General features: G+C 39.6%; 1 protein-coding gene across 1 annotated transcript in view; it reads right to left on the minus strand.

Moving 5' to 3' along the window:
* The window catches only part of LAMA3 (laminin subunit alpha 3), a gene marked incomplete at its 5' end in the record, with an annotated part of 121,562 nt that overhangs the window by 68,548 nt on the left and 36,559 nt on the right, over positions 1-16,455 (minus strand). The window contains 13 exons of the mRNA XM_082310155.1: positions 328-466; positions 3,462-3,618; positions 4,082-4,181; positions 5,962-6,067; positions 6,439-6,491; positions 7,721-7,820; positions 8,746-8,792; positions 9,302-9,439; positions 10,825-10,959; positions 13,530-13,664; positions 14,362-14,499; positions 14,629-14,670; positions 15,995-16,057. Coding sequence (XP_082166281.1) covers positions 328-466; positions 3,462-3,618; positions 4,082-4,181; positions 5,962-6,067; positions 6,439-6,491; positions 7,721-7,820; positions 8,746-8,792; positions 9,302-9,439; positions 10,825-10,959; positions 13,530-13,664; positions 14,362-14,499; positions 14,629-14,670; positions 15,995-16,057 — 1,353 coding nt within the window. The remainder of the gene's footprint in view (positions 1-327; positions 467-3,461; positions 3,619-4,081; positions 4,182-5,961; positions 6,068-6,438; positions 6,492-7,720; positions 7,821-8,745; positions 8,793-9,301; positions 9,440-10,824; positions 10,960-13,529; positions 13,665-14,361; positions 14,500-14,628; positions 14,671-15,994; positions 16,058-16,455) is intronic.

Consider the following 16,455-nt stretch of genomic DNA (forward strand, 5'->3'; position numbering starts at 1 on the left):
TACCTGTTTCAGGCTGAGATTGCCAAGCAGATATGCGACCAGATAATGTTTCACCTCCAGGGTTAATATACCTCAGGATAATGCGAAACAAGTAGAGGTTTGATTTTTCCACATTCAAAGTTATCCTCACTTCATTCTGAAAAATGGAAGTTAATAAACAAAAACAGCCGTAAAGTGCTGAATAGAGGAACAGTTAGAAGCCATGCAAGCACCACACTAAAGTCCTACAAGAAAAATGCACATGCAGACAAGTATGTACTGGAATGGCAATGCTGGTGTACAACAGAGGAAGACAGGCAAGCCTAGTGAGAAAATTAATTCACTTACAAGTATAATTAGTGCCCAAATGTTTTCCCTCAGCAACTGAGATCTTCCCTTTAGAGCTTTTTGAGCCCAGGCTGACATAGCGGAGGACTAGGTGGAAGAGCTTAGGGGAAGCCACAGTGACAGGCACAACCACCTCTGGCTGGGAAAAATAAAAAGAAAGGGAAAAAGGAGGAAAGGAGAGTGTATTATTTGTTACTAGCACCCAGAGAAAGAAAAACCATTTGGCAAGACAAACTCCATAAAAGAAAAGAAAGGCTCGGGCAGCTTACAAAAGAATATAGAACAAAACCGCCTGTGAAATAAAACTCTTGTTGAATAATAGCTTATCCAGAAAGACACAGAATGGCTGAACTAACGTGTGTTGATATTGCACCTTAATATATGGACACTATTTTACTGTTATTCTCCCCTCCTGTGCCATAAAGGAGGCATATGGTATGGCTGTCCACATTCCTGGCTTCCCAAGCAACAGGCCAGAATCATTGATCCTAGTCTGAGATCACACACAACGCTCCACAGCATGCAGATATCTCAGACCATCGCTGAAACTTCTTCTGCTCCTCCACCAGATCCCTCAGTTTCTTAGAGATGTGACACCATGCATGACTCTCTTTGCCCTGGGGCTGAACTGACACCTCTGGAGCCATGCGGTTCTCGAGCCCACAGGAGGCTCCATTCACACAGCCCCCATTATTTAGTTTGCAGAGCAACAGAATCAGCAGAGGCATGTTCAAAGGTTGGTGGTGGATTAAGAAAAAATAGGATTGGTGCAACCTCAAGGGTTTGGCTTCCTTCTTTCCATCCTAAATCCTAAAGCTTCTCTTGTAATCCAGCTCCCTCCAGTTGACCCATCATGATCCACTTGCTGTCCCTTTCCAAGATGCTTGTGGTACGGTGACCTCCCCGCCACTGTGGTCCATTCTGCTTCCCCAAATGCACACAGGTTTTCTCTGTTCCATACATTTGAGAATGGAGCACAAAGCCTCATTTTCTCTTACTCCTAAAAGCTACAATAAACACAAGATTGCCAGCTCCCATATGCTGCTTGATGTATATTCCTCAATTCTGTCATCATCATCCCAGAGACCTCCACCTTCTTAATAGAAATGCAAAGCAGAAAGCAAAGATAGACATACAACAGATGGTGGGGCTGACAGATCTACAGAGACTAGGTAGCTAAAATCTAGGTGATTGCAGAAGGGCAGTGGACCAGAATGGAAAATACAGACAAGTAGGGGAAGGTTTTGCAAGTGTTGTTTTAAATGGAGAAAGACGACTTCTGAAGGATACTACATGGATAAGCCAGGCACTGAGGGAACACTTGAAAAATAGATACGAACAAAAAAGAAAAGGCAAAAGAAATAAAGAAACATGCTTCAGGAGATTTATCAAAATGGTTTCTAAGTTTTTATGGAAAATCTAGAAGACACAGTGAAGGGAGAGAAAGAAGAGATATGTGAGGAATGAGGGAGGAAGAGATGTCAGTCCCTGGCTTCAAGCAAAGGCAGGGAGTGGGGAGAAATTGTTCTTTGAGCTCTGTCACAAACTTAGGCAAGTCTGGCCAGTGCTTTAAAATCTGAGCCCGACTCAGCTTCTATAATGAGACACCCATGTTGGCAGCATGACAGGGTACCAGTGACCTCCACTGAGGTCACACACAGCTTATTTATTTCACCTCAAAAATTTTTAATTGTATTGAAATAGCTTCTTTTCACAAAAAGTTTTTACATTAGCCTTTTGTGTGGTAGATATGGTAACACTATTTGTCTTCTACAAAATAAATGTCAGGAGGATTATTTTAGGGTCCTGCAAGACACAGAAACACTATGTCAAAATTGGGAAAGTTCCTTGAAATAAAGAACGTGAGACTATCTCAGTTATGCAAGGATCTAACTAAGGAGGGTCTGGAGCTGGCAATTACTTACATGAGTGAAAAACTTTATCCAGGTAAGCAAAATAATGCACACTTCTAGCAAGATTAGAGACTAAGCCTTTTCACTACCTCTTTACAAAATGCCACTGGATATAAAATGCAAAAAGCAGCTGAGTTAGAAAACAGAAGTTATGAAATCACAGTTACTGGAGAGTTGCCTTCATTAGTGAATGTCGAGTAATTCTGAAGATCCAACAAATATGAGCTCTGGGATTAGGAAAAAAAAAAAAAACAACAAACCAAAAAAACCCAAAAGAACGAAGATGAAAGAGTGAAAAATGAAGAACAGAAAGGAAATCACTATGCTTGTGCAATGGTCATGTGCCTATGTCTCAGTCTATAGTAATCCATCAGTCCTTGTACAACTTACAGAGGCTGGACACAGCTATACCAGAGTACTACTTTTAGGAAGAGTGAGCAAATCCCATTTATTGCTCAAATCTACTGTTTTAAAATCCTGGTTCACTTGCTCAGCAGTTCAGTCCAAAGTCAGACAGGTCCCTTCTCACACAATTAAATTATGGTGACTTTCTTCCTGTGATTTACTTATTCCCTCTGCTGTTGTTTAGTTTATTTGTAGACTGTCATGAGACTAAAATAAATGTTGCTGGTATGCTCCTGCTAACAGCTTCTTTTACTGAATCACACATTTTCCTGTTTGCTGCAATGTGAAGGTATCATTCCTAATAAAAGTTGGTGTCTTCCTCTTCTTCACCCAGTATAAGTTGCAAGTGTAAGAAGACTTCAGTGACAGCACTGTGATGGTACCTGAAAATCTTATGGACACAGACTGCCACGGAATTGTGTACTTCAAATTATTTAGCCAAGCATCAATCTTCTGCTGTTTCCGCTGTCCTTGGCATGACAAGAATTTCTGCACTTAGTAATACAGACTTTAAAGCTATTAGTTCTTTTCTTTACACCTATGACAAAATGCATATTTCTCACAAAAAAAAAAAACAAACCCTTTCAAAGAACATTTCTGAAGAACACATATTTGCACAAGCAATGACCAACGTACAATAATACCAACACTCACTAATCCAAACAGCAATACAGTGCGAAAGGGCTTGGATTAGTGAGATTCTGTTCTTTTTTCTGGTTTCTCCATGGCCTTACACACACATAGCAGTACTATAGAGACATACATACCCTACACCTATGTTTTCACCCCAAAGCTTTGAGCGAAATACCAGCTTACTTGTATAGAAGACATCTGGGCATATCCTCTCCAACTAAAGCTAGGAAATTCCTGAGGATCATAGCCAAACCGAATTTCCCTTCCCTTGACAGTAGTACCATCTTCAATCTCAAACTTCATGTGGTGCAGATCAGGGAAAAAATAGTTTTTTTCAGGCCTTTCAAGGAGGAAAAAAACAACGAAGAATTACCAGTCGCTGTATGGTCTACATCTAAGAGCATAAAGCAGTGGAAGGGAGGTGACCTGCTAATGACTGAGGAATCCTGAGGGCAGCTAATAAATTCAAGACAGCTGATAAGATGGATGTAATGAGAATTCTCTTTCCAGAAGTTTTTACAGCTTACATACGTTTTCCTGTATAACTCTTGATAGATATATGGATACATATGCAATAATACTGCAAAACAGGTATCAGTTATTTAAGGAAACAAGTTAAAAAATCGTATTAAAATAACAGAAGGAACCTGCCCAGCAAAATTAATATCAATAACTAATACAATTTACCAGCTTATTTCTCAACAAATCCAGAATTTCATGTGAAAGGATAGCAAGGGACTTGTGGGCAGTTTGAAAAGAACTATGCTGAAGCACAAGCTACCAGGAGCTACAGCCAGACTCACTCCCGACAGGCCGTCCCCACGACGTGCGCCCTGCACTGGCAGCCACCCGAGGCCTCGGCACACGCCGGGCTGAGGGATCCTCCAACATCGCACCGGCAGCCTGTCAGGCAAAGAGCAGAAGCCAAAGATCCCATTAGCAAAAAATCGATAAAAGTTATCAGAAAACACACCTCGCTTCTGCTAATTAAACACTGTTAATCACTCGTTTCCTCCTTCTGGAGCCCTTCAGACTCCCCTCCGTTCAGACTCTTTCAAACACATGTTAACACACGTGCATAAGCTGCAATTATTTCTGGCTTTCCATGGTTGTGGTTGTTTTCTTTATTTCTGCTTAGAATGTGACAAAAGCCACTTTTTAAAAAAATCACAAGTAATAAGCCAGGTGACACTACTAAATGCAGGACTACAGTTTTGCAGAACAGCCATTCAAATGTTTTCCTAATAAGTCAGAATTTCTACAGCAATATCATGATGAATAATTATTAAAAAAAAAAAACAAACCCAAAAAACCCCCAAAAAACAAAACACCAAACTAAAATCTAACTTACAAAAATTGTAAGATCTTAATTTTTCAGAGTCTGGTACCCCAATATTGAATTTATCTTACAAAAATTGCACACAAGAACATATGTGTTCATTTAATAGCATATGCATATTTTTAACCAATACTGGAAAACAATATTGAATGACTTTCTACAGGAGACAGAATTTGTGGCACAAAGTAAAGGACACCTCTGGTAACGAGGTATAATATATCATACTAAGGAACAAGTATGTCTAGGCTAAAAATTTCAAGCCAGATTGAAAGGTTGAAAGTTCCTAAACACGTATTTACATCGTAGTGTAAAAGCATCCTGTTAAGCACCTATAATCTCACTGAAATCAAGGATAATTGAAGTATTTGACACCTTTGTGAAGCCAGATCCCTTTCATTATCTCCTTGGTTTGCGCATTAGGCATGAAAGCTTGTTTGATACAGTAGCCATTATTTTTAACTTTGCACATATTAAATGATTGTTAGAAGTACTTCAGTGCTTTAAAAATAAATCTCTTGCATCAGCCCTGGACAGGTGTGAAGCACACTGAACTCAGTGAAAGTGCTTTCAGTAATTTTAACAAACCTAAATCTACAGTGGGGGGACAAGGAGGGAACTGTTGAAGTAGCCCTACATCACTCAAAACACATGGCAGAGCAAGTATCCATCAGAAGAAGGACCACTTTCTCCACATCACAACTACGTCTGGTTCTGCTTCAAAACACACTGAGCCCTGGGCTAAAGCAATACACAAATATACCTGCAAAAAAAAAAAAAAAAGCAAGCTAGCATCTGTTGTAACATTTTAAGTTTTTATTGCAGCAGCAGACCTTAGAAAACTGCTAAGTGGAACAGACAGCTACCACTCTTACAGGTAACGCTTGCAGGAAAATCAACCATCCTTGGCCCTACAACTTGGGAGAAGGAGTGAGAGGAGGAATGACTCTCAGTTATTTTATTTGGTAAGATAACAGCTCTAGCAGTGCCTCGTGTGATCACACTGAGGGCTTTGACAGAGAAACCTCAAGTGAGTGGTGGTAAATGAGGCACCGGGGAAGGCGAGGTGCCTTTGACAACGAACTCAAAGAGGAACACCTTTCCTCACGTGAGCGAGCCACAAAATGGCTGGGAACCACAGTGGTAACATCTGCCTTGTTCTTTCTCCCGTTGGAAGGCAAAGGAGGAGTTACACGGCTTACAAGCAATTACAAGCTGTAGTGCAAAATGCTGTGCACGAGTCATTCAAGAAATACATCCACGTTTTCAAAATACAACCCAGGGAATTCTAAAGACGTTTGTGCTAAGTGCAAATGTGCTACTAGAGATGTCCTTCATTCATTTTACCTCGGCAGCCAAAATAATTCTTGTTTTCAAGAGCATAATAACCAGCTTCACAAGTGTCACAGGAATCTCCACAAACATTAGGTTTGCAGTAACAATGCCCATTTTCCTGTGAAGAAAACAATTTCATCAAAAATGTTTCAGCTCCTTTTTAAGAATTTTAATCTTTCAATACTTTGAATTCCTTCTAATTCTAAACAGGAAAAACACTGTAATCTCAACAAAAAATATTATCTGACATAACTTCTGTCATTTATCATCTTCAATGAACAGACTAGAAAATACATAAACTCAAGATGATGAAAAAGTTTCAGAACTTATACATCCCTAGGATAAAACTGCTTCTTTGCCATATAAAACCAGCCACTTAATATGCAAAAGTGATAATCGGTACTAAGATTTCTACCTTACCAAACGTTACAACAATTTATCTTTACAAAAATCAATTTAATGAATGCTTTTCTTTTAATTTCACTTTACCTGCTGACATTCTCCGACTCCACTTAGTGTTCCACTCACATCACACTGGCATGCTGCACAGATGAAAAAAAGACAATCTGTATTTTGTCTTTCCAAGGTATTTTGCAGGAAAAAAACCCCACCATTCTGACTCTGCAATTTTGAGTCATAGGGTCACAAGGTGGATTTTACTCTGGAAGGTTCAGAATAGCAAACGGATACTGGCACAAGGTGAGAATAAAAAGCAAAAGAGAAAGAATGAGGACTTCTGTGTACGTGTGATTTACTGGTGTGTTTTAAAGTGTTCTAACTTCCATTTAACAAAAACAGTCTTGAGTTTGGATTTACAATTGTTTTCTTTCTTAGAAACAGTCAGACAATTGATGCAAACCAGTGTCTTCCAGCCTGACGGGCACCTTCTGTTCTGCAGTGCTACTTTGGGACCAGTTCGACTCTAAGTATGAAAAATAAAAGCAAATATTGTGGAAAGGAGCTATGCTGACCTAGAGGCTTGGTGAAACCCAGTATTGACTCTGTGACTGAAAGCAAAGAAGATGAATTACATGAAAGGTGCAGTAATTAATCTTTGAGGAGATGTTCAGACTGTATAGCATTTAGAGATTCAGAGTCAAAGATGTAATGATATCGGTATCGGCTCTAAGGCTACTCAGCCTATCTAGGTGGCTATTGTGGTGGAACCTCTTGGAAAGAAAATAGTTGGGGAGAAAAAATCTTTAAAGATTTTTTTATCTATATCCTTTTTTAATCTTTAAAATTAATAAATAAAGATAATAAATCTGCCTGAAAAACACACACTCACTGTTAGCAAGCATTGAAAATTGCAGACAGATTGATATTACATAAACATAAACCACAACAGATTTGTCACACCCAGAGGCCACAAGAAGGCTTTCCACTCCTCTACAAGCCAGGAGATGATAATAAATGAAAAAGCACCTTTTTCTCAAAACAGTGAGCCAAATTCAGGTTTCAGTGTTAAGGGCAGAAATCCCACCTCGCTCTAGTAAAACTGCCATAAGGCCATATAAAGTACACGTCATTGTAACTCAGAGCACACCTTGGTCCGGCACTAGCAAAGACTCATGAAATTATGGTCTAATTTCTAAAAGTAACTGCTGTATCACAGGTAATTTGGTGTTACAATTAAGAAGCATGAAAAAGATGCTGTTAACAAGAGTTGTGAAAGTCACTGAGCACCAAAGATGGCAACAGCGAATAAAGATGACTTTCGAAAGAATTTAACACATTCCATAAGCCAAAGCAATATGTCATGAAGCTGTACCTGTACATCCCTCAGGATTTTCTTTGGCCAGGTTCCAGTACAACGGTTTGCATTTACTACAGGTAGGACCTTCAGTGTGCTGAAGACACTGACAATAGCCCTAATGACAGAAAGGAGTTAATATGGGTTCATCTGTTTCATAAAAAACATACTGCTCTTTAGTACTAAGAAAAACCTAATATTATTAACAGCTCAGGCAGTTTACTGACTTTTACAGATGCATGGAAACTGTGGCTGATTCAGACTTCTTAGATTTTTCTGTCTCATACTATCAACACAGGATCGTTCCACGCTGTGTATTTTTTATGTATCTAATTTATTCTAAATGTCCCAACGGATGTACTTTCCAATTCTTTTATAGCCTTATTAGAACTGCTCTAAAGTATTAACTGCATTGCAAAAAGTTTAAAAAACACATTTCCTTAAAAATAGTCATTAATTTTCATATTTACTCCTTCCTTTATTGGTGGAAGACACACATAGCTCTATACATGAGCCTAGATAGATACCTCTTCCATCTGTCAGACTTATCCTCTAGGTCTTCTTTGCTACACATTTAGCAATGACTGTGATTTCTGGTAATATGCTACTAATAATAGCTATCAGTGTATTAATAACAATAATAGTGGAATAGCAACAGTTACAAAGAGATAATAATTTTTTCAAGAATAATTTGTTGTTGAAATGGCCCGTTGCAACCCAGAACCAGAAGGTCTTTGAGACATGCATAGGTATATATGCACATCTGCATGTATACATCAGTGTTCTGGCATACCAAGAAGACTTAAAGAGTATGCACATTCCATATATAGAAGATTAAAAAAAAAATCCTTAACAGGTAATTGCATTGATATGATCAAAGAACGAAACACAGTTTATTTCCACTCTTACTCTACAAATAAACTCGTGCAATTCTTTCACAGTCTAAGAGCAGGATTCATGGCTTGAGCAACAAAGTGAATGTGTTCAGCAAAGGCACATGAATTATTAACACGGATTGTTAGCTGCAATGGTAGAATACTTACAGAATGAGAACCAATGCTACCTGAAGGGTCACATTCGCTGTTGACACCTTTATGAAATTAAAAAACAAACACATTGAAAGATCTTTTGAAAACAGAGCTGTGGAATGTAGCAGTGCAGAAGTACAATGTAGCAGGTGTGAGTTTGAAAGGGCTTTTTAATACCTTTACCTTGGAAGGACTCAAATGCTTTAAACTTCAAGACCAGCAGAAGCCTTCAATAACGATTTTTCAAATGTGTATTTAGCCTAGTTTAGACTATTTGGTTTGGTATGCAAAGTAGTCTCTTGGAAAAATATAGCACTAACCGACAGAACTGAGAGACATTTTCTTAAAGTTCCCATGGCATCATCTAAAAAAGGTTTTAAATTTATAGTTCACTTCATGAAATAACATAGAGAATGATGAATGAGCTCATCTAATATGTACTCCTGGTGTGTCCCCATGCTTCAGCAGGTTTCTATAAAACTTTGCGTGCAGCAGACTGCCCTGGAGAATGCCGCAATAAAAACGGGGGCGATCTGATTCAGAATGGAGGATTTTCCCTCAGAAGTGTTACCTTTGCAGTAGGGGAAACTGTCGGCTGCAGAAAGGCATCTGTCACACCGCCGCCCTGTGAAGCCCGTTTGACACTCGCACTGCCCCGATGCTGGCTCACACGTGCCGTGCTGGGAACCATCAGGAGAGCACCGACAAGCTACACAACAACAAACATTGGCAGTGGTGGAAGGGTTCATCCTGCAGGTATCAAGCAATAACTTCCCCAAACTTTAGTACTGCAGAGGTTTGAGTACTAATTGTCTAGTGTTCTTCATTTTTCTGTGCAATAAATAGCTTGCAAGGTCCTCCTATAACTCATAGGGTCCTCACCCCTGCTTAGAGCCTATGAGTTTGCGGTGACCTGTACCATCTTGGCATTGTTTTCTTCCTCTATTCTTGACAGAAACAGGTAGGATTATCTGAAACCATAATAAACCTCTCTTCTTCAACTTCTTTCTCCCATTCTAAGACCAGACTTGGTTTTGCCTTTCTGCTCTTTTTATCTTCTTACACTTACAGAAAGCACAGGGCAAATTCTGTAATTAGACCTGCACTTAAAAATATGATGGTGAAATATAGAATATAAAATTGTATGCCCACCACACCTTTAGATCAGAGGGCAGAGGAGGCCAGAAGCAAGCTTTGAAATATACTATGCAACAGTCTTACTGTTTTGGATTCCTATGTAAGGTCTCAGTTTTGCAATGATTTATACACACAGGGTAAATAAGAATAACATCACAAAAAAGAACAATGCTGCCCCAGGGACTAATCTTTGCTCAGACAGTCTACAGGTGAACTGGTTAATGACAATTATTTTAGTAAAGTAGTAGCCAGTCTCCTAAAGAAAGAGAACAAACATGTCAGATTATTTTTTGCTGTGGTTGTGGTGATTAGTAATAGCAGAATTCCGAGGATACATTGCTTCTTTAGCAGTAATAATCTTTTGATTTCTAGGAAAGAGCAGTTCTGCTCATGATGATAAATAGCTTGCTGATTTTAATGACAGAGCCTGCAGCTTGATGTGAAAAACCTGTAACATTCGGGGCCTGATCAACTGATCCATGTGGGCAGGAAAAAATGGTGATATGATGGATGATTTGCAGAGTCAAGTCCTTCAAGACTAGAATTTATGGTGCAATATTGGCACATGTCAAGAGCACATACTAATAAACTTAAAAGTTTACAAGACAGCATATCAAATATTAGAAGCCCAAACCAGTTGAAACACAGCTTCTGTTCTATAAGTCGAGTGAGCCAGAACTCATAAAGGTACATGCCCGTTGCCCAGCCTAAGCTTTAGATTTCATATTTTAAAAGAGAGATACAACTGTGCCAAGGCCAAACACTGCCATGCTCGCATTAATCCAACCAGCACAGGGAGAGCGATCATGTGCCAAGGAGGACTACCAGAGTGCGTGCCTGCCAGGAAGCCTGGCCACGGGCTGGATCTTCAGTGGTTTTGCTGCCAGCTTTGGATGGAACATAACTATCGTAGTTACACAGGTGACGCCAGTAAAAGGAAGAAAGGCTTTTACTCACGCAAGCAGCTGGGATAGCTGTAATAACCTGGAGTGCACTGGTCACATCTAAGTCCAGCGTAGTTACTACGGCACAGACACTGACCTCTAGGACCACATGTATTCTCCGCTGAGCCAACAGCATCACAGTTACATTCTGCACAGAGGAAAAAAAAGAGTATTCTAACAGATACATGTCTAAACCAGTAGCTATTTAAACCAGAGTTTGCAAAAAAAAAAAAGTCGTCTTTGAATGTAAAGTACTCATGAGGAATCCAGATGAACTATAATTTTACCACCAAAAATAAATACCCTGAAATAGATGTTTATAATGCCTCCTCAACCATTCATAATCAGGTTCTTACTGCAATTCTATAATGTACAGTTTAGAGATATGTTTTGATGCCTTGCAAAACACATGTAAGGAACAGAAATCCATCTTAAAATAGCAAGAATGTCACATGAGTGAAGTACTTAACATCTTTAAAAAATAACCTCTGAGAAACAGCATCCACTAAGCTAGGCTAGGTCTAACGGCTAACAAGCAGCTTACTAGTCAAGCAGTTAATGATGCACAAGCACAGGTTCATGATGCACAAGGTAAAAACTGCTGATACCTTAATTCTACAAGCTGGTGAGCAGTGCATTGCAGGAATCTGCATCTAATACACAAGGCATATAACAACTAGCTGGATGGGTGCTTCTCTTGGAGTACCGCTACTGTAGACTAACAAACAGCTCTATCACAGATAAGATGTGCTATTTTATTGAAATGATGTTGGTAGTTACAGTGGCCCGCACTTCATAGGTACATGAATGGGAACCCATCTGGGAATCCCAGCTGCCCCAGGTACAAGCCGAAGTGTTGCAGTTAATCACTTGGCTTTTATGACTGACAGAAATGGCTGACCGACAGAAATATAAAACAAACACTGTTGATTTGTTCCATGTTCATGTTCCTGGTTCCCCCTTTTTCTGTTCCTCTTTCTGCTGCAGCCAAGGACATCTGACTTTGCTGTGTTTACTTCAAAGACGCCTGGAAGGACGCAGGGCTTGCTAGGAAGTTAGTGTAAGAGAAATACAAATACTGAAGCTTCCAAAAATATCACATACACTAGAATCCACCCCAGCTGAACATTATAGTGCATTCTCTCCTCATTTTAATAACATTGAATAGTTTAAAGGCTTTATGTTGATATCACTGCTATTGAAGAAAGCTTCTATTGAGTTCAACAAGGCAAGACCAGAGAGATCAGTTTTAGCTGCAGGAGCCACAAAGTTACAGATCTGCCTCCCTTCTGAAGATGACAACTCCAAACAGGAGTAGCAGGCTGGGTTGCCCACTTTCCACCACAGTTTGCAGCATGCTGCATTAGTCTAAATTTAAACCCATGGCAGCTTATTTTAACAGAACTAGCTGTGAACTGAAGCAATTTTGAGTCTGACAGTGTTTTCAACTATTTTTATCTGTCTTTTACAATTTGTTTTTTTGCATGCTCTTTTAAGCTTTTATGTCTCTTTTCAGCTTTTGGTGTTAAAAGTTCAAACATATTCAATATGGGTTTGATTTGCTTTAAGATTGCTACCTGATTCAGCTCTAAGAAAAAAAAAAAAAAGTGTTTTTTTAAAACCACTGAACAGCGTGTACCAATGCAGAACCCTGATTTTATGTTTTTCATTAAAAAATTTTAATCTAGTCCAGACCATAAAGACACAGTCATGTGGTATTTCTTTATTCCACCCATTATGTTTGGTAACATAACATAACAGATCTTTGCAAGGGCATAAAGAATTCTGCTGTCTATTCATAGGACATAAACAAGTACGTAAGCCCAAGAGGAAGAAGACTGCTATAGCCAACAACCACAATTAATGAGAGAAGAAAGTAAATAATAATGTTCCATATAACTCTTGTTAAGCTGGGCAGGAAAGTACATACCAGAACTCAGCAATATCCCATATCCTTTCTCAGTGTAAAATTCACTAAGGATCACGGGCCTCTCTCTCACTTACTGCAAAGGCAGATGAAACCTAGGGGCCAGATAGGACTTGATGGATTCCTCATATGCACACAAAACCATTATGATATACCAGGTTACACTTCATCAATTTTCCTCTCTCATAAAAAGCAGGCTAGCGCTTTGTGGGAGGTACACTGGTGGAACCCCACGGAGATCATTCCTGTTTCATGATGACATGAACAGCATTTGGCTCAGTGCCTGTCGTATGATCTTAAAATGAGTGAGAAATCACTGTGAAGCGCAAAATGGGAGCTCCTCATTTTCAGATTTACAGAACACACATTTTGCAAGACCCTCTGCAAAAGCAGATTAGTGCTTCATAGCTCTGCTCGTTTTTTTTACCATGCCAGTTCCTTAGCAGTCAAGCACGCTCTGTTGCTGTAGGTCTCCATGTGAAAACAGCTTTCAAATGCTTTGCTTATTAGTAAGACAGCTGTGCTTACTGAGGCTACATCACACTGTCTGACCATGCAAAAAAAAAGCACGTGAAAAACCTCACTATATCATTCTTCCCTACTATGGAAACATGCCTGGAGTTAGTGCTTGGAGAATAAGAACGTATGAGGACTTCACTGTAGCAAACAAAAGTCCCTTGCTCATTTACCGCTGTGAACATTCAACCACTACAAAAATGGTACCTGAAAAGCACTCCTGTCTGTCTGTTCAGGGGCCTGTTTGATGCTGTACAAGCAATCGGCAGCCTTACCTTGACAGGCAGGGAAGGAGTGGTGGCCAGGCTGACAGCTGTCACACTGAAGTCCAGCTACCCCTGAGCGACAAAGACACCTCCCGAGAAAATCACAGACTTCGGGCTGGGTACCCACTGAGTTACATTTGCACACTGCAAATGAGAAAAGACATTTCAGAGGCAGCCTCTGCACAGGCTCTCTTCTTTTATCTTTCTTTAAACAAAACACAACAGAAATTTAAAAAGTGCCACTCCTTGATGCTCAACAGGACCAAAATCTTCCCATGAAATTTATTTTCATTCATATCAGCTTTTATTGATTGCCCACATCAGTAATAATTCCATCCTTTTTAAGACTAAAATGAAACAATTTATGGTTTGGATTTACAATCTCAGGTGGGAAGGGTTAATAAAATGCCTAAAAAGACAGTACAGAGACGGTTAATACAGCTTAAATAAGTCAGTTTTCTAGTATTGATTAGAAAGGGCAACTTGATGCATCAAAGTGAGGTTGCAAAATGAAATTAAACACAAATAAAATTTTTTTTTAAAACAGGATAAGTAACAGAAATGTCCCCACTGGTATTCTAAATTTCATCAACGTTACTAAATCCAGCCTCAAAGTGGAGCCTGACAGCTGCATCACACACTAGACAGTGATCAATGAAACAGGGGCTTTTTTAGATAGAAATCCCCTCTTGTCACATTTTTCTTCTTCTTTGACTTCTGTGAGTTTTGGGAGAGCCCCTTATGAACAGATCTTTGTGGCAAAAAGGACTAAAATTCCTTCAGTATAAAATTTGGGCCTGTGTTTTGGATATGCTTGCTGAAAGGGAATGCTTCGGCTTACCCTGGCAGGAGGGGTAATGAAAATACCCAACTGCGCAGGTATCGCAGGAAAACCCCTGAAATCCAGTTCGACATCTGCACCGTCCGGTATTTCCATCGCAGTCACCTCCCAGCACTCCTGCGCCGTGGCACTGGCACGCTGAGGAGCACATTTGTAAAGAAAACATTTACGACATTATGGTCTTAAATTTCCTATTTCACTTGGAAGCTGAAGGCTGGCATTTACACTGGAGCGCAGGCTCCAAGCGTCAGAAATTACGGCACTTACGCAGACACTGGGGGCCAAAATACCCTGGTTTGCAGCCACCTTCTGGTTACAACAGGAAAGGAAAAGAAAGAAAGAAAGGAACACAGTTAGTGCCTAAAATCACACAACTCCTCTTATTTTTGCAGAGAAAAACAGTGCTTAGTAATTATTACTCTTTAACCGACAAAACTATTTGTATGACCCTTACACACAAATCTCATTTAAAAAACTAATAATCTGTAATTGTGCTTAGTCTGAGAGCACAAATTTACAGCTTCTACTGTACTTCTACTACGCAGAAGCTTCCCCTTATAGGCAGCTGCCTTTCTTATGCCTTCAGACTCAGATGCTACTCATTGAAAATGCAAATAGCTCAAGATTTGCTTTCTCCTGTTTATATATTTTTCTTTGGAGTTTTCTTTCTTCGTTCTTTTAAAAATGTGTGAGAAAAGGGGATATGCAACAGAGCATACCCAGAGGCCTACCAGGGCAATTATTTTGGATGCTGTAGGAAGGAGATAAGTGGTACAGGAGACTGAGGCTTTGTGGGCTGTGATGGCAGCTGCAGACACTTTCAAGAAAACAACTGGGACTTGTAAATACATACATGGATTTGTACTGTCTGCTTATATCTAAGTGTCTGCTACATTCACAGAAGAAAACACCTTTTCTTTTGCCAACATAAACTGCAGTTCTATTAAAGCTAATAGAAATGAAGGGGAAGAATGTTGATTTTAGGATATGAAAAAGGTTTTGAGGTTTTTTTAGAGTTAATAATCCTGAAGTGCATTACAAGTATGGATGTGATTAAGTGCTAGCTGTGATGATGTCTCCATTCTGCAGTATATATACTAAAAGAATATAAGCCCACTGAGGGAATGATTGTATGGATTTCAGGCAGCGTTACAGTGGGCTAAATGAGGAATATGTAGCTCTCTTAGAAATCAAAGTTCTTCACTGCCAAGGGCAATGTACAATTTGCCAGGTGCAAGAGGACAGTCCAGAAGCAGAGGCCAGTTAGCCTTAAGAAAGAGATTTACACTGCAAAGCAGCTGACAAGTTGTATATGTCAGAAAGTCTTGATGAATCTGTTCGTAAGAGCACCGAACAAGATGGTCAGCCTCTTCTGCAGATGTTTGCCGGAGGCTGGTCAAACTTATTTTCATCCATAACTCTTTCTGAAGCTATCCTACTAAACTGTTCAATATGAACATGACAATATGATGAACTTCTGGCAAGAACAAAGGCTCTCTGAGAGATAAATACCAACAGCGGCAAAATTACTACATAAATCTCCATGAAAGAGCAGGCACCACCGAAACAGTGAAAAATAGTGACATGGGGAGAAACGGTGAAATGAGGGGGGAAAAAACCACCAAGAACTTGCCGATTATGTCACCAGCCATAGCATCTCTTGGATTTGGAGAAGTAAAAGGATATACAGGAACACCTTTAAAACAAAAGAAACAATGAAGTGTATTTGAAAGAGACACGGTTATTTCACTAAAAATCATGACAAACCATGAAGTCATCTCCTGTCAATACAGAGACCATGATATTCACATGACTCTAGTAAGCAACTTCAGCTTAGTTTCCTTTCAGTTAGGAACAGGATAAGAAAACATTTTACTTTTGCTTTCCAATTCAGGTACAAACATCCCTTCTTGAAAGAACAGTATGAAAGGCCAGACACCATTTGGAAATGCTGCCAGGTTGCTTCCCTGCTCCCTACCCTTTTGTACAGAAAGCTTTCTCATGCTAGATGGTGTTACGGGAGCTATCTAGGGAGCTCCATATTTATTTCACATTTCCTGCTTTCAGCTGAAGGTCCATCTCCTGCTATGTGGC

The sequence above is a fragment of the Platalea leucorodia genome (assembly GCF_965183815.1).
Source record: "Platalea leucorodia genome assembly, chromosome: 1".
Taxonomy (NCBI): domain Eukaryota; kingdom Metazoa; phylum Chordata; class Aves; order Pelecaniformes; family Threskiornithidae; genus Platalea; species Platalea leucorodia.